A 22,208-nucleotide genomic window follows, 5' to 3' on the forward strand; every position below is an offset into this window, starting at 1 on the left:
TTGTGGGTCCCCCGGGCTAAATGCTCAAGAAAATGACATCTCTGCCGCCGCTCATGCCAGCACCGAGAGGGCACGAGGCAAGATGATGCATGTGGAGACAGCAAGAGATGTGTGTAGAGCTGCTTGTTTTGTTGTACAGAAGTTTAAGCTGCGGCAGGCATATTAAGCTGAAAACATCCTTCATCTCCGTGACTTAATAAACAGTGGCAGATGCTGCTAAACTCCACTTGTTGGGTCAAAGCCTACAAGGACGTCAATTAGCAGAGAGTTTATTGCTTCTGACGTACTAATCGAGAAGTTTCGTTCCCAGAGTAACTGACCCTGGTGGAGGGGACAAGCATAAGTGAAAACAAAAAAAAATGAGAGAAATCCCTGCTCCTGACCGGGTAGCTGTTATAAGATTAATAACTGACAGACTAACACAATGACTGGTATGAGCACTTCTGGAAATGGGATCCTGCTTACGTAGATGAGCATGGGATCACATTTTCCTTGTTTGCTGAGCAAGTGTCTACTAATTACTGTGCCTGAGTTCAGCTCCTTACCATTAGCGTAGAATGGCTCAAACTGCTGGAGGGGGAAGATGCCATGTGAGCAGGGTCGAGGAGTGGCCAGAAAAAGCTGTTTCAATGCTAGTTTCTAATGATCAGATGAACCATCTTACACGTGCTGTTGTTTGTGCGACACTAGTGAGAAGAAGCCCAGAACAGGACGTGAACTCAGTGCATCAGGGTCTGTAAATCACACAACAGATTGGTGGTGGTGCTAAAGGCAGAGTTCAGGGTTTTTTTTATATTTTTGATAGAAGAGCTATCAAGTTGCAAGAGCTATTAAAATTGCTCCAAATTCTGGGTGTTGTAATTGCTCATAATGCCATGAGTCGATTAAGTGGCAGCATTGCGGAATCTTAGTTTTCTGTAGAGAGCACATTATTCTTCTGTGTCTTAAAATTAGTACTTGTTATTGCAATGCCATTTATTCCTTGATTGTTATGTGACTGAAGGGAAATGGGTACTGGGGTGCAGTGCAAATCATTGCTTAAAACTTAGTGAATCTTGAGAGCAGCGTGAAGAGATGCTATGTTAGCTTTTATGAATTTTCCGTGGGAATTATAAGCTGAGCAGGAGCAGGGAGGTGGCGGTGCAGCGTGCAGCTCTTTGGATGTAATGCTCCAGTTAATGATCTTTCAGAGGTTAAGGTTCTTAAAGAATGAGAATTTTATTTACTTATTATAAGGCACATGGTGGAGAGTGCCTGCTACAGCAAAGGCTGGCTGCTTGTTTTTACTCTCACACCTGTGTAAAATTGTTCAATTTCTGTGGTTCTAGGTGGGGCCAGACCCGTGCTTTTTAGTTTGGCTAAAACCAAGAGCTGAGCCTGGGCACTCTGCTGTGGAGGAAGGAAGGAGCAAGATGAGAACAGTCAGTTCAGGACCGATGTTTAAACTGGCTTTGTCTCTACTGCTGTTCTTTCCACCTTTTTTATTGTTGCCTTTCTGGCAGTGCCAGCTCCCATCCCTGCAGCCAGGGCTGGTACTGGGCCCAAAGAACGACTTTTTGTCATGACGGCTCAGCTGGGTTTCTGCAACTCTTCTCAGTCTTTGCTTTCCTATCTGCTTGTTACCAGCCTGTGCCCTGCAGCCCCTGAATTTGATGGCTGGGTTGCATGTGGATTGTAAAGCCCTTCCACAACCAACTGCAAGCTGATGCTGGTGCAGCGTGGCACAGCCTCTCTTGGGCAGAAGTAGCCACAGCTTTGGTGCTTGGACATGGACCTGTTGGAATGGGTCTAGCGGAGGGCCATGAAGATGAGCAGAGGGCTGGAGCACCTCTCCTATGAGGACAGGCCGAGAGAGTTGGGGTTGTTCAGCCTGGAGAAGAGAAGGCTCCAGGGAGACCTTATAGCAGCCTTCCAGTACCTAAAGGGGGCCTACAGGAGAGATGGGGAGGGACTCTTTATCAGGGGGTGTAGTGACAGGACACAGGGTAATGGTTTCAAACTGAGGGAGGGTAGATTTAGATTGGATATTAAGAAGAAATTCTTTCCTGTGAGGGTGGTGAGGCACTGGAACAGGTTGCCCAGGGAGGCTGTGGATGCCCCATCCCTGGAAGTGTTCAAGGCCAGGCTGGATGGGGCTTTGAGCAGCCTGGTCTAGTGGGAGGTGTCCCTGCCCACGGCAGGGGGGCTGGAACTAGATGATCTTTAAGGTCCCTTCAGACCCGAACCCTTCTATGATTCTATGCGTATTCCTGCTTCTCGTTACCTCCTTACCACTGCTACGGCAACAGCCGTACAAATTGTGCTGGCTTTCCATCGCCTGCTGTGCCTTGGCTCCCGGATGCTGGAAGGGTGGCAGCACTCCCCAGCTCCGTGCCTGCCTTTTCCAGAGCGGGTCTGGAGGAAGAGGATGGTGACGAATGGTGTGGTAGAGTCCGGTGACGAAGCGCTGGCCCGAGCTGCTGAGGGGACAGGCAGAGTGGATACTCCAGGGAGGGGCTCCTCCGTAGGGTGATACTCACAGGGACATAGCTCTGTTGGCTCCGTCACCGCTGTGCTTCGGCTATTGCAGGCTGCTGCTCAGCTGCTGGCAAAGCTAACTTCACCTCTTAGTTAAGTGAGTTTTTGGCACTTCCAGGTTTCTGATGAATCCATCGCATTTTAGTCCTTGCTTTCTTGGTCTTTATGAGGACTTTGACTTGCGGTGCTCCTCCCTGCAGGGCCTCTATCTCTTCTCCTTTTGCAGTGTTTTTATCCTGGCTTTAGACTCTAGATGTCTAAGCCAGCACAGCATAGACACGCATATGATTCCTCTGTTTAGTTAAGCACTTGCTTAAATCCTTTTGTTGTTGGAAAGGGGATGTGTTGGGGTAATGATTAAATCCCTTCTGGAACCCAAAATCCAGGACACTCTAGGCAAGGTATACAGTGTACATTGCAGTGGCACTGCAACTTGCGCTTACAGTCTTGAACGATTACATGATTTTAACATTATTCAGGATGCAGAATCCACTCCAAGGTTTGAAAAGAAAAAAAATAAACATTTTAATGCTGAAATGACTTGTTCTCAGGAAAATTGATTTTGGGGTATAGTACTAATGCTTAATTATTTGCTTTTCAAACTGCATTAGTCTCTGGGGGATTATGTAAGCCTTAAACTTCACCAAGTAGAACAGATGAACAAGGAAAAAAAAAATCATCAGATCTCCATAGCTGTGTATCAGATTGACAATCAGATTTAAACGAAACCAATTAACGTTTTTCTTCTTTCCACTCTTTCCCCAGAAGGCAAACTAAAAACAGATTAAAAGTTATGTCTTAAAATGAAACATCCTTTGATTTCAACAGATTTCATGTGAACACATGAACCTGAGCAGCCTGAAAGGGTACTCTGAAACCACAAAGAAGCCCTGGTCGATCTGTCTTGACGAGAGGTTTAGCCTCATTCATCGAATCAGAAGCAAGCAATGCCGTCTCTATTCCCTTGGGTAAGCACTCTTTAAAAGACAGCAAATTGTTTCACAACAGCTAGCTTCAAAAAGCCCTATAAATGCAACACAGGCTGCAACAAGGTTGTCTTTTAAAATACAGACTTTGTTCGGGTGTTTTTGTTACATGGTGATGTGCTTCTGTAAACTCAATGTTTTTAGGGAAGAACCTTTCACAATAACAGTCTTTGTTTCCTTCACTTTGCTAGTATCAGTATGAAAACAATTGCTTAATGGTGAGTAGTAGTTCACATAGAGGAAGATGGAAATTAATGAGATAAACTGAGAGGCCTACAGCATCTTCCCTGAGCAGAAATGACGTGCGTAATTGCCAGCTACTCCAGCAGCATTACTTACAAAACTTCATTAACTACCCCTGGGACAAAATAGTACATTTCCATGTGCGAGTGTGTTTGCTGAGCACTTCAGGGGTGACATGTGGCAAAGTGATAATAATAAAGGCAGTTGCAGCTTTATTTTAAAATGTTTGTAGTGTTTATGATGTTTACAGCACTTGAGGTTGAAATTTTCACTCTCCACAGAGCAAGTGCTTTCACAGGTAGTAAACCCGCAAATGCAGCCTGTTTCCCTGCTAATAAAACACTCCGCTTCCCAGGGGGACGAGGGAGGTCAGTGCTCGGAGTTTGTCAGGCCCCTGGCCTTTTGCATTGCCTGTCTGCGCACAGGTGGGTTAGGAGAATGGTGGCTGGGATGTGGAGCTCGTTTCACACAGATCACCACGTGGCTGCAGGCTAATGAAACTGTCTTTTCTGTCCTGGGAGCCAGCTTTAGGTTAGAGGTGTACTGAAAGGCTTCATCTCCTTTGAACCAGCGTGGTTTATTTCTGTGATTTTGCTGCAGTGGGCTTACAAACGGTGGACAGCAAGGAACTGTGTCTGGGTGGCATTTCTCAGTGATTAGCCCATGGCAGCTAACACCAGCAATTAACGTCAAGTGGATGCAGAGTGCGCTGCAGTCAAAGGGAGTGTTTTCTCTTAATTCGGGTGGGCTTATGTTTGGGTCGAGCTTATATTGAGCTGTAAAGGCCAAACTCCTCAGAGGGTGAGGGGCTCTCAGGTTTTGTTCAGTTGTATTTCTCTGTGGCAGAACAACAGTAACATGCCCCTTAGAGACGAATCACATACACAGAGAGCAAACTCCTCTCGACTACTGCTGCTTCTTATTTTCTTAATGCTCTTTACACTCTATTTCAAATTATACTTACCTAGTTTTAATGCAAAATATGGATTTATGTGATTTTTTTTTTCCTTAGTTTTCCATGTGCCTATGTAAGTTAGGAGAGATGCTGTGTTATGCCGTGTTCAGGTCCAGACTTTACCTGCTTGACTGTAGAACTGGCTCATTGCCTGAGGCTCCTTCTAGTAGTCAGTAAGGAGAGGCAGGCACATTCAGGTGGAAAATCAGCTAAGTTAAATAACATTCTGGAGGTGCAGGTATTGCTTTCCTTTGATTATAGCGGAAGTCTGGGATAACATGTCTGCTGACTGTACATGTCTTGGCGAAGCACTCAAAGTTCAGTGGAATTAATCTAGACCTTGCCCTTCAAGTTACATGATCATTAATATTGGACCTGATCTCCTGTATTAATGTCCCCCTTCCCTTTTGCCATGGGCCAAGTGTGGGTTGAGAATGGTATTTTTGTTGAATTGGCCAGTAGACACAATGCAGAGTTGATTTCATTTGTGCTAGGAAATGCGGATTTGGCAGAAAGCTGACCCGTACAAAGATAACTTGCTAATGGTTTCAAATGAATCTGAGCTAGTGCGTGTATACCAGTGCTCTATGTGTGGTGCTGTTTTGGGTAGGGTACAGGGAGCCTGAATGCCAGATTTTCTGTACTCACAGAACAGTAGGGCTTAGCAGAGGTTGAAATTGATGTTGGCTCACCCATCTGTCATCAGATACACATGTGCAGTAAATACCCAACCATCACATGAAACAGCTAAAAAATAAACGGGAAATATTTGAGGTTGAGGAGGAGCAGTCTTCAGTCTTCCAGTTTACTTCTGCAGCCTTTGGGGCTCATTACTGCGTAACCCTTCTCTCAGTCCTACTTCCTTTAGTTTATGACAGGCAGAGAAGTAATTTTGTTCTGAGTAAGACAAAAATCCCCTTTAAACATTTTTGTTATCTCATAGAGTTCATAAAGAGCGAAGGGGGAGCAGCTGCTCCCAATGGAGAACACTCTCTGTGGAGAGGATGGATGGATGACAAATGTGAAAGTTCAGTGCAAGCGTTACTGGGAATCCTGAATTAAATCCATATATCATTAAAAATGGAACAAAACATGCTGCATAGGCTTTGCCTTCTTGAACTCTGTAGACGAGGTTACTTGCAAATGGGAGCGAGCAGTGCCTGAAATGTCTGGAGATCTTTTTAGATTAGTATTAGTTGCTTCCCCTACTGGGAGGCAGCAATGTTGTTGCCTCTGGGTCGGGATTTCCCAGTGTGATACATAATTGCAATATGCATTAGTGAATTTCAGTTATTAGTGCTAAATCTGCTTAGATTAAGCTAAATCTGTTACAAACACCACAGGCAGGCACTCAAGCCGGGATAATATGAGTGAATGGGATTTCAGAAATTTACCAGTTCAGGTTTAAAGAGTCTCACTGCAATACTGAATAAAAGCCCTTTCAGGTGGGTCTTAGTGTAGGAGCTTTAGGATCCAGGCAGGGGATGCTTCTTTTTTCCCCAAGCTGCATCCTTTGAGAGCTCGGTTATCTTCCTTTGAGAAAGAAAGGGAGGAAGGGGCACACAGAAAGGGAAAGCTGGACCTTAACACGCATGTTTTTACAGCTCTGTCCTGTGGTCCCTGTGGGAGCTGGAGTACCTGGGGTTACCAGACTGGATCAGCTACAGGTATCCGATAGAGCTGTGCTGGAGGAGACAAAGCAGCTTTTTGTGCTCCAGCATGAGGTGGAGGCCGATGCAATGCTCCCTTCAGTGCAAGCTGCCGCCCCCTGTTTGTTCTCTGTGTACCGTGACCCTCTGGGAACCCCAGGAGCAGGGGACAGCCAAGGGACATGGCTCCCCGCTGCGCTACGCTCTGTCCTGGGTCAGCGTCCCTGCCCTGCTGCCGGTGGGGAGCAGCGCCAGCGAGACCTTCCCTTCCACTCCCACCATGCAGGCAAGGAGAGACCCTCCGGAGGCCAGGTCCCGCTCCTGCTGCTTTGGAAAAATGCACCTCTGCCCCCGCTGCAGGGGGCTGCCTGCAACTGCCGACTCTGTGACCAAGCTCTCTTCTCCTTTGCAGCAAAAATAGGTCGGGCTCTTTAGCATTTTTTATTTTGCTGTTGCTGGAGGCGGCAGCTGCTCTTTCCCGGTGGTGGGGAAGGGCCTCTCTAGTCTTGTGTGGCCTCCACATTTTTCTTTTAAAATCGTGGTCCCTTTTCAAGTAACACAAAATCTTTCTTAGGAGGCCTCATTTGTTTACCTTTTTCATGCTGTGTTATCCCTTAGCGTGATCACATGTGAGCCAGGAGTTTTTGAAACTAGTTCTTTTGGAGATGACCATGGCAGGGGGGTTGGAACTAGATGATCTTTAAGGTCTCTTCCAACCTGAACCATTCTATGATTCTATGACCTTATGTTCTTTCCTAAATATTTGTTGATTATATCTCTCTTCAGGCATAAATTTAAGCTGTTAGCCAGAGTGCCAGAAGATACATCAGCACCTACTTCGCCCTCATCTGTGATTTTTTTTCTGTTTTGCACCACTGTGAACCTCCCTTTGCAGTATATGTGGGTAGCAATCTGTTTGGAGGCAGCCTGAGGTTTGTCTACATCAAAAGCATCTGGCCCTGTGGATTGTACCAGCTGAGACTGTTAGAAGCGTGGCACGGACACATGTGTCCTTCAGTTGCTGGTAGGCTCATCGCTCTAATGCTCTAACTGTCCCAAACAATTCACATGTTGTTCAGTTTTAGCCAGCTTCTCATTCCTAAGGGATTACACTGGTCTTTGTTCATCAGCGTCCCTTCTGTAGAAAGCCACATGCAAACAAATATGTCGATTCACTTGGTTAACTTCTGAACTTTCTTGCTAATGTGTGTTGAATGTATTAAAAGAAACCTCCTCTCTTTTCCCTCCTACACGGCTGTACGGGCTGGAATCCTGTGAAATAGACTTGTTCTTAAAAGCACACCGGGCTCTTTTTGCAAACCCTGTCTCCTCTTCCTTTCCCAGGATGCTGGAAGGGGAAGATGGTTGAGGAGAAGACCTTCTAACAGGTCCTTGTTACACTGTGCTTAGCCAGTATTACAGCAAGCGTCATACCGTATTGGTAACTTCCAAAACCTATGCTCTGCCAAACAGCGTTTCACGAGCTGGATTCATTTTAGTTTAGCAGTATGTCATCTATGTAAAACTTTTAGCGCTGGCTTAATGTCATACCATAGTGTAGCATGATTTAAAACGCGTTTTGCATATTGATCCAAATAGCCAGAATGATTTCAGACTCATAGCATTTCTAAGGGTAATTGTGGCGTAGTGTAGCAGGTGCTCTGACAGTACAGCTGAGAGTGCTGCCCTGTAATGGTTTGGGTGTGACAGATAAATGCCATGCTGTGTTAGTACACGGTGAATATTCTCAATTAGCACAACTGGTTGAAGCGCTGATTTAAAAAACTTGATTCTTTTCCCAGTGCTACATGTGTGTATATCCAACAGCATAACTTTGATTAAGTTTAATGGTTAATGCATGATTTGAACCACATTTGAAATAAGCTTGGAGAAGCAGGAATGAAGAGGATATCCTGTTTTATGCAGTAGGGAAGGCCTGCGGTCCAGACGTGTGATTGCAATGGTAAATACCAGAATTTTTTAGTTTTAATGTACCCTGTGTGAACCAATGGGCTGTAGGAGGTGGGAATATGGCACATCCTTGTAAAGTACATCTTCTTGCAGAGACAGGGACTGAGACAACACTGCTATTGGGGCTATTAATTTTTCTACTTTGGGGTCTTTGCCAAATTAGCAGCAATCTTTCCCTTAAGTTGTGTAAAAACTCTGCTACTGTTGTGAAGGGGTTATTTTTAAATTTGCTTTTTTATCTGTGTCTTCCTGTGCACTGAGAAAGAGAGACATTTGGTTCTTGTGTCTTGTCCCTGTTGGTGGCCATTATGGCTCATCTCTGTAACACCAGGTTATAGACACAGTGGGAAATATGCCTGATTTTTATAAAACAGCATTGTATGCTGTATGCAAATACATTTAAAATGTATTTGCTCTTCTGCTTATGGCTCGATTATTGGAAGTTTGTGCAGTGGGGACTAAGGAATGTACTATAATCTTGTAAAGAATAATAAAATTGAAAATAGAGGAATATATATATAAATACTAAATATAAATAGAGGAATAATGGCAGCACAAAGGCTCTAATGTTTTATTTACTTTCTTGTAAATGACGTTGACTTCTGAATTAAGGAAAAGTTCTTTGGGAAGGTTATCAGCCTGAGTAAAAGTTTAGTTCTTGCCCTGAAAGGAGCCTTCACTCTAATTGTATGCAGTGTATTGCACTAAGCTTGAATTTTCTGGTGACCTCAGTAGTTTCATTCTATAAATGAAAAATTTCATTAAAAGTTTATGAAGGTCAATTATGAATGTGACACTGGGAAAAAACACATGTTCCTTTAAATTTCTTTGATCTAACTATTTATTCCAAATCTTCAGCAGGTATTATTGTGGACCCTTAGCTTTATTTCTGATTATCTCATCAGAATTAGGGTTAGACTGTGCTCAGTGCTGTGGATATATACCAAGAAGGAGCACAACAGCTCCAACACTTTGCTTCGGAAGCAAATAGGTTGGACTTTACCTTCTTTTACTCTGAATCCTCAGAATGTCCTACACACTAATAGTTCTTTTATTAGAGTTAGTGGTTACATCTTTTTTGTTTTGTAGGTTAGGCAACGATGACAACCAGTTTGAGATCAGCATGGCCAACAATGGATGTGAGGTGCATCGCTTTGACCCCAGCATCAAGTCAGCACACATTCATGAGGGTCAGCACCTCTGGTATCATCGCCTGTCCATTGACTGGAGGGATCCCAATCCAGCCATTGCTCCTCATAAACTTCACAGCAACACAAAGAAGCTGGGCACAATATTGAATGAATTTGGACATCAGAAGGTAAGGACTCTGGTGTCAGGTTTCTGACTGCAGGATTAGGTGTTGGGAAAGCTGCAGAACTTCCTCCTTGGTGTCTCAGGAGCTCGGGCACTTTCCAAGGTTATCTCCTGACAACTGGTCTTTTTTCAGAAATGCTTGTAACGCAGTTCTTGTAGGGGTGCCTTGTCTGTCTTGATTTTCTGTGTGCTCGTAACAGCCGCTTTGATTTTAAATCACTAGCCGTATACTAAATACTGTCCTCCTCCTCCCTTCCTTTTCCCTTCAACTAGTTGGTGACATTGAGAGCTAGTATCTTCAGTCCTGTGGAAGTTCTGGTCATTGCCCTTGTACGAGCACTAAAGTACTCGAGCAGCCAAGTTTATAAAGAGAAAAAAGTATTTGCAACAATAATTAGAATAGAAGAGCTAATGGGTGGGTTGTTTACGTTTTCAAGGTCACTGGTCCTAATTACAGTCATCAACAACAAAAACATCCTGTTTTGAAATTGGCAGCGTTCTGTGGGTTTTTTTAACGTTTCCCAGTTTGTTTTTAAGGAACTGTAAAGACATCAGAAATCTTCAAGTCTCGAATAACTGTTGCCAAAATACATTTGAGGCAGTTCCTTAGGTTGCTTTCAAGAGAGTTTTTCCCTCAGAGGATGTACAAGCCTGAATTCAAATGCTAATATACTTCATTGCCTGCAGCTACTTCTGCTTGTCTTTGTTTTTCAAGAAATAGGCAGCCTGAGCTAAGGAGGAGCTTTTCTGTAAGATTTACAAAGCAAGCAGTGCAACGTTTCTTTGGTTTGTTACTAGAAAATGCAGGATGTCCTTTTCAGTTCATTTCTTGCTTTCCTTTAGTATTTTCTTTTGGTTTAGCTCTACTGATTGGACCATTTTGAAGATAAGAGCAGAAGAAAGAAGCTTTTTCCTACTTCTTAGTCATACTGTAACTATACTATACTAGGCCGTGCATTAGTGAAACATCTGGGGAGAGAGTTGGCTTTCCTTTGATGTGTTCCTTACATTGATTATTTTGATTTTAGAATAATTGATCACAGAGCAAATGATTAATGACCTGATCCAGAAAAAGCATATGAGTCTTGTGATACACCAGACCCGCTGAGAACAGTCAGTTCTCAGGTTATCATGTAATACGGAGTGATTGTGAGACCTTCTGTGAACGAGAAGGGTGCACCTATGAATTCTGAGTATGTAATTTTCAGGGGAAAAGTTACCTGACGTGAAAGCAGGGGCTGGAGGGCAGCCAAGGAACATAATGCACATGTAACACATACCATCAGGCTGTCCTCTGGCCGTGTACACATGGCATAGGATTTGGTTAAGTGTGTTGGGGCATTATGAACAGTGTATGCAGCCTCTTGCTCTGTTAGCATTTGGGTAGCTGCCCTGTAGCATTAGTGGTCAGGAGCCGACTTTCTCCCAGTGAGGATAAAGCTGTTATACGCTCTACAATCTTCTGTTTCGTCCTACTTGTGAAATACCTGAACGGGCTGCTGGAGCCAGCACAGCTGACTCTCCTCACATTGTTCTTTTTAGTTTTTCTTTTAATTCGGAAGGCAGCCTGAGAAGTTGTATGTTGCATAAAGACACCGATAAGCTCCAATTTATGAAGAGAACATCAGAGTAAATACTGTGACATTCAGGTTTTCATTCTTCCGGTGAATGTGAGTGGAATGTTCCCTTGACTGAATAAATAAGTTAATTCAAAACAGTTTCACAGAATATTTTCCAAAGCACTTTTTTCAATTAGAAAGTAAAAACATGCTCTTCGTCCCATTCTTTTTAATTTTAAAAATCCTTCCGCCTACCCTCCAAGTCATTCTGTTCCCACTTCAAGGCAGGAATTCCAGGCAGCTGCATTTGAAGTTAATGCCTCATGTTCTCCTTGCTTTTATTCTTTAAGATTTGGGACTTGATCCAAGACCCTCCAAGTGACTGAGACTATTTCCACTGACATCAGAGGCTTTGGATGGGGCTGATGAAGAGAGGACAGACAAGGCCTACTGGAGTTCTTGCTGTTGTAGCCTTGAGAAGAAAACGTGTAATTTGGGTTTTTTTTTCTGTGTGCAAGGGAATCAAAGAATTTGCATGGGCTCATTTATACTCTGGCTTGGATGAGAGCGCACCTGCTGTTCTGCAGCCAGTACTGGGACCTCATCCACAGAAAGGGAAACCCATCCTGATATTACGTCAAGAAATACAAACAGGTTTTCGGTATTAGAATGGATTTGAGGAAAGATTAAAAGAACTTGATCTTTCTAATTGGCTATGTGTCGTACTCTCTGGGGAGTGTAAATAGCCTGGAGGTAGAGGATTTATCTAGTACTATATTAGGATGAGACTGACAAAGGAAACATGTAGTCAGAGTATTTTGGGGAACAGTTAGAGTGTGAAATCTTTTAAGCCCTGGAATAATCTCCAAAGGATGTCATGAGCGTCCTATTTCCTGGTACACAAATCTAAACTGAAAATCTAGTGGTGTATCTTCTGAGAAGAACAGTATTTTATCGGCCACAGGAAACGATAAAGATGTAAAAATTGATCTTGCTCATCCTCCCTCCCCCCCTCCCAATTTTTTTGCTGAACATGCACACTCTGTAGTCCACTGCTGATGAACAGTGGAAAAAAGGGAGAAAGCCACAAGATTTTCTTTCTTATTGCAGTGGAGTTCAGCTTTGTGAAAGCTTTCCCTTTCGTATTCTCTAAGTACCTGCTGGGGTGAGGATGCTACAATGATGGTGTATCCCATGGATTAATGATAGCTGGATAAGCAACTTCCTTCATATAGAGCCACTGGATAATTCAAGTCAGAAGGGATTTTGAGAGGCCTGTAGTTCAATCCCCTGCTCAAAGCAAGGCCAGCTGTGAAGTCAGACCAGGTTGTTCAAAGCTTTATCCACTCTGGTCTTAAAAACCATTGTTTTCTCCAAAGTGGAGACTGCACAGCTTCTCTGGGCCAGGTGTTGTCCTGCTTGACTGTCCTCATCATGAGGAAGTTTCTCCTTATATCCAGTCTGAAAGCCCCCAGTTTCAGTTTATGGCTGTTGTCTCTTGTCCTACTTCTATGCACTGCTGAAGAGCATGTCTCCGCTGTCTTGATGACCTCTTTGTAGGCTCTACAGGCTGATGTTAGTGTCGCCGTCGTCCCCCCCCAAAGCCATCTCCTGCCTAGGTTGAACAAGCCTCATTCCCCCAGCCTCTCATTGCAGGGCAAGTGTTCCAGTCCCCAACCATCTCGATGGCTCCCAGCTGAACTCACCTCAGTTTACATTATCTGTCTTGTGTTGTGGGGACCAAAAATGGATGTAGTATCTAGATGCACTCTCACAAGTGCTGAGTACAGCATATCACATCCTTTGGTCTACGGGCCATGCTCCTGCTAATGCATCCTGGGATGCTGTTGGCCTTCTTTGTACCGTGACCCCCAGGACCTGTCTCCCCAGCCAGGCAGGCAGTCCCCAGCTTGTACCATTGCAGGGGGTCCTTCCTCTCCAGGTGCAGAACTTGGCATTTGTCCTTGTGGAATTTCATCAGGTTCCTGTCAGCCCATCCCTCCAGCCTGTCTGGGTCCCTCTGGATGGCAGCTCTGCATGATCTAACACCTCCTCTAGGGAACTGCTAATGAAGTTAAACAGGACAAATCCTAGTATAGACCCTGTGGCACGCAACTTGTAACTGACCTCCAGGTAGAGTACGGCCTATTAACCACTGCCCTCTGAGACCAACCATCAAACTGGTTTCTTAATTATGTGGTTGTCTGTTCATCCAGACTGTAATGTCCTGTCTTGGAAACAAGACTACTGTGGGAGACAGCGTCAAATATATATCCCAGTGCTCTTCTAGACTAGTCACAGCTGGGGGATCATCCGTCTGAATTTCAGTTACAAGGGTGCCAATTCAGCTATCTAAATAAACCATTCACCTAGTCCCAGCATAGATTTGCGTTGTATATGGTATTAGCGTCCTCCGCGGAAGACTGCTGTGTTCCATGTAGCCCAGATTTTAGCAAAACTATAATGGGAAGACCATATTGAAATGTGAGCTCCCTCCCCGCACTCCAACGTTGTCCCCGCTACAAAAAGTCCTAACCCTTAACCAGAAATTTAAAACAAGCTGTTACACGTATTCTGTATTCCAAAGGTTATGCTATAAAGCAAAATCTAAAACCTTTGACAAGAAAGGCCCTGAGCAGCAGAAGCAAGCAAGAATTCATTCTGTCCTGAAAGGGCATGCAGACTCTCACTTCAGTAGTAGTTTTCTTCTTTCTGGAGCTCTGTAGGACAAATCTCACGTGATGCCATCAGTAAGCGCTATGAATTTGCATTCCTTGGCGGTATAGCTCAGCAGTGGATGAGATGGTTTCTTGGAAAACAAATTAAGCCGGAAAGGAGAATCTGAGAATGCAAAGTAAAACCTTCATTTAATCAGGAAGTGCGCATAGGTGTAAATTTCAGGGAGCAGCAGATTGCATTCAGCTCCTGCCATTCGAGTCATCTTGAACAAATTGTGTAAGAGACAAAACTGTGTCGTTTATTATGTAAAGAAACACAGAGCAATCTTTTAAGTCCTGATTTTGATTTGAAGGCTTTAATTTACATTGTCTCTTCATGAAGAATTTTTTCTGTGGCAACCTGGCTAACAGATATCTGCTTCCTTTTATTGAACAGGCTTAGATTTAGGCTTTCAAAAGGAAAAACCTCCTTCCTTTCACCTGCTATTTAATACTCAACACAACTTCAAAACACTACACCCTGAAGCCATTTTGATTAATAACCTTATCTCCTCCTAGGCAAGTAATTTATCACTTGCCCCTCTCCTAAAGCAGATACTATAGAGTCTATTTCATGCTGCACTTTCAGTTTTGTGAAGACTGGTGTTAAAGAGCAAAGATTAAAGAAAATCAATTTACCATTTTGGTTTAAAATCGGCTCTGTTGGCCATACACAAATAAATATAAAATAAAAGCCCCAGGAAAACTGTATAACAACTTAGTTGTGCATGGAGATTTGATTAACAAAACAAAAAAACAACTCTCCAGGTTAGAAAAAGTCTGCGTTCAGGTTCTGGAGCAAGCAAATCCATGCTTACTCTTCACTACACACACCTCAGGACTGCAGGGGCCAGAATAGTCTTTTGAATTCTTGACTCTGACTAGACAAAATTATTTAACTTGAGTATCCCTTGCAAGGGTAGACTTAAGTATTACACAGGGAGCCTGGGGGTTAGTTAGTGTGAGTTACGTTCACTGAGGGGCTACCATGCCCAAGTTCGATGTGTGGTTGCCACCAGTGTTTAAACTCAGCTCAGCTGCCATCTTAACTGACAGAATGTCCTCATTGCTGGTTGATGAGCACCTGCAGACTGGTCTATGTCATGATGGGGAAGCCTGAGCTCAGGATGAGAAGCCGGGAGCTCAGAAGTCCAGGAGCTCTTGCAGGGAGGTGAGTCCTTGCCACTGGTGCTGCTGCAGCTGGAGGACAGCCCCCCTTCACCTTGCTGGAGCGGGAGGCACAAGTTCAGGTCTGCACTCTGCTCCGTTTGGCTTAGTGTCAGAAAAACCAAGTGAGACCAGATCTCTTGAATTGCTGCATCGTACAAATCCTTAAGTAAATGTTTGGAGTTCTGTCTTGAAAGGGCTTAATTTTTTTCTTTGTTTTATTTTGCTTATCTGGGGCTTTTCCAGAATCTCAATTTTAAAAAGGAAAAAACCCACCCTTCATCTGATTTTTAGAGTCATTATTTTCACATCCAAGTTTTCTTGTGCAATCAGTGGTCTTTAGGCTTAAGTGGCCCTTTTTTTGCAGCTGTTATTTACCATCCAGACATATTTGGGAAGAACAGCCTTTGCTTTGGTAGGTAGGATCATCCTACTGGCCTCTCTAAGTCTCCTCCGGTATGAGAGATCCTGTATTTCCCATAACATCTTATAACTGTCTCGCCGCCCCTCCTGCAGCTGGAGCATCAGCCATCAGTACTATTCAGGAGTCCCAACGGGGGCTCAGGCTGGAATCGCCTTATTCTTCTTCCCCCCCCGAAACGTCTGCGCTGCTACTGCTTGCCATCTCGTTTGCTTTTATGTGGACACATCAGACTGTCTGTTTGTTATATCAGTTTCTGCGGGGCACAGTAGAAGGAGATTTTTCCCAGAGCAGTGATTTTTTTTTTTAAAGTGTAAATGGTTGATCCTGGCCTCTTTGTAGTAGGAGTAACTCTGCACAGTGAAGTCCCATGTTAGCACTGGACCCTTTTTGCACCAGGCAGATGTATTACTGTAGCTGTAAGAGCTTATAGTCTAAATAAATGACCTGCCAGGGAATGGAGAAGCATAGAACTCACTTCCGTTAACTTAAGTTTCTACATATGAGATAGCCATTGAGGTCCTCATAAACTCAAGGTAAACCGTGAAGGTGCAGTTCATCTCATCGAAGGGCAGAGGTTTAAAACAGGCTGGATGATGTGAACTGTGCATCTCAAATTGCCCTTAGAAGTTCCTCTTCTTTTCTCTGGTCTCTAAAGGGAGCTTGGACAGCTGGTTTGGGTTTAGATGTCTAAGGCTGGGTGAGGTGCATCGCACCTCAGGTGACTTGCCCCGGTATCACAGAGGGACAATCCATCTGAGACTGGTGGCCACCTCTTCCTATTCTTAGAACCACAGAATCATAGAATGTGTTGGGTTGGAAGGTCATCTAGTCCAACCCCCCTGCAGTAAGCAGGGACATCTTTAACTAGATCAGGTTGCTCAGAGCCTCATCAAGCCTGGCCTTGAAAGTCTCCAGGGATGGGACCTCCACCACCTCTCTGGGTAACCTGTTCCAGTGTCTCACCACCTTCATTGTAAAGAACTTCTTCCTTCTCTTTTTCTTAAATAACAACATGTTGGAACATCCTCAAACACCAGTACTGCTGCAGTGGTAAGAGTGCCATTAGTGGTGAACACAGAGAGAAACACAGAGAGAATTCCCTAGACCTGCAAGAAGCATTGCCCCTCTCAGCAGCACCGTAGGAAATTATTAGGACACGCAGAGAACTGATACGTAATTCCCACTTTTCTGTCTTGTTTTCCTGGCAGAAAATAATTTCAGCAGATTTCAAATAGGATATTTGGAATAATTTTTAATTGATTAGGAGAGCAGTTTGCAGTTTCATGTTTACTGTGGGTTGGTTGTTCCTGAAAGCCAGAGTTTCTCGCCACTGTGAGCAGCGTAGGTCTGTTGTAGTGATGTACCATATGTGTATTTGGGCTTTTGTTTTGTTTTGTTTTTAACACGTAGTGGGAAAATGTTAGCAGATGTGACCTGAGCCACGCTGGTAATGCGTGCGTGCGTGCGTAAGCGATCCACAAAAACCAGAAGGGATAAGAAGTGGAGACTGGGTAGCGCACCCTGCGATTGCAGCACAGGCGAGAGCAGTGTGGGTGGCTGGCGATGGGCAGGCTGCGCGGCAGCAGCACAAGCTGATGCAGTGGGAATAGGAAGGGGGGGGGTCCTGAGCAGTGAGGAAGGAGTGCACCCTTAAAAAAATAAATGGGTGTTTTAATTCCCCTGTTTGTTTTTTTTTCCCCCAGCCTCCTATTTCTGCGTGGGACCAGAAAGGTATGAATGAATGCATGAGGGGTTAGACCTGCTGTGCAGGTGTACAGTAACCTCAAAGCATATACAGGGAAAAAACTGCAGGATGTAGGGAGCTGGGGTGGTGACTCCAAACTCAGCTCTGTGCTCAGCATCCGTCTGACCATGATGCTGTCTGTGCTCAGCATCTGTCTGACAAGTCCTGAGATCAGGACTTCAAAGTTCTGCAAACCTGTCTCACACGCCTGATTTCCATGCTGGTTGTGCAGAAAGGGAGAGCACCGGAGATAATAACATTGGGCAAGCTAGCCAGAAAACGTAGAGTAATATTTTTTTCTTTTAAGTCATCCCATTAAAGCAAAAGCTCAGAGTGCTGGAGAGCATGTTACTCTACAATAAGCATCTGCCTCTAGCTCTGTAATTTGATTTATGAGTTCTTGCGAGACTTATTGCTGGTAACACAGGCATTCAGACCCTTTGAGGTGATGTTTGTACATGCTGGGCCAAATTCATGTTCTGTCTAACGCCACCAGTTTCCTTGGAGTTACAGCAGAGCTGTGATTTGACCACTAACCATTTCCTATGCGTGAACCTTTTGTTTGGGGGTGTATCTGCGAGTTAGCGAATTTTGCTCCGGTTGCTGGAAATTGAACTGGTGGAGATGTTTCCAGCCGCAGTTGAAATGCTGCTTTCTGCAACCTTGTAATGGTTGCTCTGTAGTAATCTATAAGCTCCTGACACAGTATTTCTTTCCTGCATGTATATATTTTTTAATTTTAGTGATAATGAAATCAAGGTGGTAATTGCTCTGCGTTTGCTTAGTCAGCTGAGGCTGCTGCTGTGTAAAATATTTTAATTGTAGCTAGATTGAAGAGTATGGCTGCAAGGAGAAGTGGGCTTGACAACCTCATGTTTCTGGAAGCAAAGATCTTTGGACAGTGATTTACTGCTCACCATCTCTCCTGCTCCCCGTGTTGAATGCCAGGAATGCCTCATACACATTCCTTCACGGGGTTTTCTCTTGGTCCCTTACATCTCCTTTCACCTCATTTAAATTCTTTCCGCCAGGAGCAGTTCTTAAGATATTGTTAAGAATAGGGGCGTTTCTAGGGAGTGACCTGAAGATGCTGTTTAGTATGCAATTGTCAGGCATGGAGCGAAGATCTTTTTAATGACAACATGGGCTGAATGTGGTGCAATCCATAGCCTTTTATTCCCCTAGGAAAAGGGCTAGCGTAATGCCTGAATTGTAATGAAAGTATTTCACTGTTGAAACAGAACTTATTAAAGTCTTCTTAAAAAAAAAAAACACACACCGCTTTCAAAGCATATTATTGTCTGCTGAAAACTAGAAAGGAAGCAGGATTTTGTAGGGGTTTATTTTCCTTTTTTGTTGCCTTGGTGGTGGTGGTTGTTGTTAGGGAAGACCCTTCAGAAAAATCAGCTGTTAAAAATCTGCTTTCCCCCAGCTTTACTAGAGGGCTGCACAATCTGTGTTCAATTCCCAGCACAGTCCGGTGCACTAATATGCCATTCCACCTTCTTTTCAACAGCAGCAGCAGCATAACCACTATTTCGGTGTCAAACAGTTGCATTCAGAAGAGCACGGCGCTTGCTGCGGGCACCGTGGAGTCATCATTGGTATGCTGCTGCTGCAGGAAGCCAGTCACTTCTGGTTCCCTCCTCCCATTGAAACTGGAGCTTGGCAGGAGCCTGGGGAACCTGTCGTGTTTCACAAGGTGGTACCAGATGCAGGGCACCTGCTGAGCTCAGACCTGTATGCGTGCTCCCCAGCTCCCGCTTAAGCCATTAACGCTGGCTTAAGCACAGTAATGTGAATCTGTGCGGTTTTAATTCAGCCAGGGCACTGAATATCTGCTCAGGGCGGTGGTCCGTGGCATGACACTGGTTTTATGAGAATTGAGAGCAAACCCCTTTTCATAAGCATCCTGGTCTTTCTCCACTACCCATCTTTCTCACAATTTGCAGGGAGTAATTGACATTAATAAGTTCTTTAGATAGATGCCCTATCCAGAGCACTTAGGAGCTCTCTAAATAAATGTAATTTTTTTCTTCCACGTTTGTCCCTGGTAGTGCATCCCTCCTCCTGTCACTGTTTACAAATTCTTGTCATTGGAATTGGCGATCTCTTGTCTGAATACTTTCGCCTTATTGTCTGGATCCTTTCTGGTCTCATTTTTGATCTGACAGCAGTTCAAGGTATCCCTCCTTTCTCAAAAATTTGAAATCCAGAGGTCAAAGACACAGCGGCTCTCCTTTCCGCTCCCCGCTGCTCATCCCAGATGAAATGTGATAGTCATGCAAGCAGTTCAGGATGTTCCTTATTCACATTTTCAGGAACACACAGCTTTCTTCCTGCTGCAATTGCAAGCAAACAGCAGGGTGGTCAGACAAACGGTGAAGCAGAAGAGAGGCAAGTTGGCACCTTGGCCCAGAAATGGAGTGAAACTAATAGATCCCCATGAAGGTGTAGTCTTCAAGGACTTTATTGCGCTGGGTAATGCAGATGGGAACCAGGTGCTCCACCAGATTTAACTGGAGCTGCCCACTTATACCGGGGCTGCATGTTCTCATCCTATAAGAGATGTTCTTTAAGGTGTGGTGAATATTTTTTGAAGATGGGACCCTGAGCCCTTTCTTCAATTACTTACATTTTGAAGGCCCCCATAGGCACTAAATAAACAAATGCTGTTTACTAGTACAACCATTTTACGGTAGCCTAAGTCCTCTCTCCCTTGCACATGCGAACACACTGGCAGGTCTTGCTCCTCAGGGCTCTGGGATCAATTGCTGCTTAACTATTTGTCCTCTAACACAAACCTCCCACGCTGGCCGTCCCCTCCTTCCCTCCTAATGCATTTGTCATGGTACTGCTGCTGACTTTCATGTTTAGCAAGACCAGGATAATGTGGCTTTATGAAAGCCCAAAGCTGGGTTCCACTGTCCTTGCTTGGTGCTGGGGCAACACAAACAGGCTGCAAATGTTTGTTCCCCTTTAACGAAGAGACTTGAGGGTCCAGCATACAGCGCTTATTCTTTTGAGTAAACATCCGTTCCCACAGGCATCCCGCAGCGTCTGGTGGAGAAGATCAAAAGAACAGAAATGAAAGGATTTTCCCCCCTTTTTGGGGGGAGCGGGCAGCGGGACATCTCCTGTGAGATTAGGTGGCTGAATGCGCTCTTTGCAAGGCAACTCCACGGGCTCGGCCAGGGCTGTTGGCTGCTGGTGGAATAAATGCATATTTAAAATTTCTGTTTGCAGCACGGGCTTTGGCGAGCAGTACTGTTGCTGATGATCAGGCTGATAAATAATTTAAGATCAGGGTTTCTGCAGCTCCCTTGTGGGATTTTCCCCACTCGGGCAATCTAGCTGTTGGATTGAGGGACCTGGTGAGGGGATGTTGTTTTCATCTTTTTCTGTACAACAGAAGAGCTGTGCGAACTGAAAAGGGTAACACGGTGCAAATGGGAGCTGGGGCACAGTGCTTCTGAGAAGGGATGCTCACTTGTGAGCTGCTGCCACTCTGAGCAGGTGAGGAGCTCACTGTTTGGGGGCTCATGTCCTCACGCTGGGGTCTTCACCCTGTTTCTTCTGAGAAAACATCACTTTGAGTCCTCAGCTAGCGATGAGGTTCCCGTTGCCTGCTCTGGAGATTGGTCTCGGTTTAAAGAGGTGGGGAACCAAGATCTTTGATGCTGAGGATTTTTGTGAGGGGAAGGTCCTCTCCCTCAGGATTGTCTATGTGTAGCCAGCCTGCCCCATGCTGAGGGCTTGTAGGTCCTTTTCTCTGGGTCACTGTACAGGAACCTTGGTCTTGCTGGGTAGAAAGGTAGACAACATGTTAAGCACAAGAACTCTAGCTTTAAGGTCATTACAGCGTAATGCTAGCTAAAGCCATCAAACCTGTCTGAAAATCAGTTTAGTCTTGGGGACATATATTATTTTATGACCAGAAGATGATTAACGAGTAAGCTGCCATCTCTGGCTGATCCAGTGCCCAGCATGAGCTAAGATGGGAAGATGCCAAGAACTAATCCCATGGTGAAGAAAGATGTTCGTGATGACAGGAAAGCCACAGGTGAAACCCTGCAGCCTCCTGACCAAATGCAGCCAGGGAGAAAGGCTTTCAGTCTATGCTGATCTCTGAAGTCAGGTGGTGGTTGTTTGTCCAGAGATTATTTTGTCTTCTGGTGAAGTGGCATTGAAAAAAACCTCCTGCCAGCTAACAGGCCTTTTCTTCTCTGCCTGTCCACTGGAGTAAGTGGCATCGCTTAACTGGGCTAGACTGGAGGAGGATGGGTGGTGTATCTTTTTCTGTAATGAGTCTTCAGAGAGAAATTGCTTCCAGATGGAGAGAGTATGTGGGAAACGTCTCGGCATCAGAGACCAAGGGAAAAAGTGGGGAATAAAAGCGCCAGGTCGCTCCCACGCCTGGGCTCTGCGGCTGTGGGAGGGAGTCACTTGGGGTGCCCACGTGGGTCCTTGCTGGGAGCAGTCCCCCGTGGGACAGCATGGACAAAGTGCTCATAGTGCTCCTGAGCACTCAGCTGAGATTGATGGCTCCTGTGTGCACCAGGTGGGCTTTCCGGATGGGTACATTTGTCTGGGGATATTACTGCTTCTGGCAAGCTGTTGCTATACCGGCAGTTGGCCGTCAGAGAAAGTTAAATAAGTTTTCTTAATATGATTTTGAAGAATTTTCTCCAGCTTACGTGGTAAATATAAAATGACTTAATATCCTGCCCCTGCTGTGTAACGCTTTCATGGAAGCACATCGCTGAAACTGAAAGAAAAAAAGACTTCTCTGTCACTCACATGGCTGCGGAAGATCAGCGGTGAGAGCAGAGGAACAAAGCTCGTCTGTGCACACTGACGGTTTTCTGTTTCGGTGATGCGTATATTGTGTGAGTGACTTCAACTGGACAGTTGCCCTTTACTGTAAAAAAAAAAGACCAAAGACCGTGTAAGCACCCGACT

At 44.7% G+C, this 22,208-nt stretch overlaps 1 protein-coding gene across 4 annotated transcripts in view; it reads left to right on the plus strand.

The window, feature by feature from the left end:
* Positions 1–22,208, plus strand: part of METTL24 (methyltransferase like 24) — a 49,406-nt gene that overhangs the window by 21,503 nt on the left and 5,695 nt on the right. For 2 of the 4 annotated variants that reach the window (XM_063329785.1, XM_063329787.1), the window contains 2 exons: positions 3,346–3,485; positions 9,411–9,639. In XM_063329785.1, the coding sequence (XP_063185855.1) occupies positions 3,346–3,485; positions 9,411–9,639 (369 nt within the window). The remainder of the gene's footprint in view (positions 1–3,345; positions 3,486–9,410; positions 9,640–22,208) is intronic. The other 2 variants (XM_063329789.1, XM_063329788.1) reach the window with 1 other exon arrangement.

The sequence above is a fragment of the Chroicocephalus ridibundus genome, chromosome 3 (assembly GCF_963924245.1).
Source record: "Chroicocephalus ridibundus chromosome 3, bChrRid1.1, whole genome shotgun sequence".
Lineage (NCBI taxonomy): Eukaryota > Metazoa > Chordata > Aves > Charadriiformes > Laridae > Chroicocephalus > Chroicocephalus ridibundus.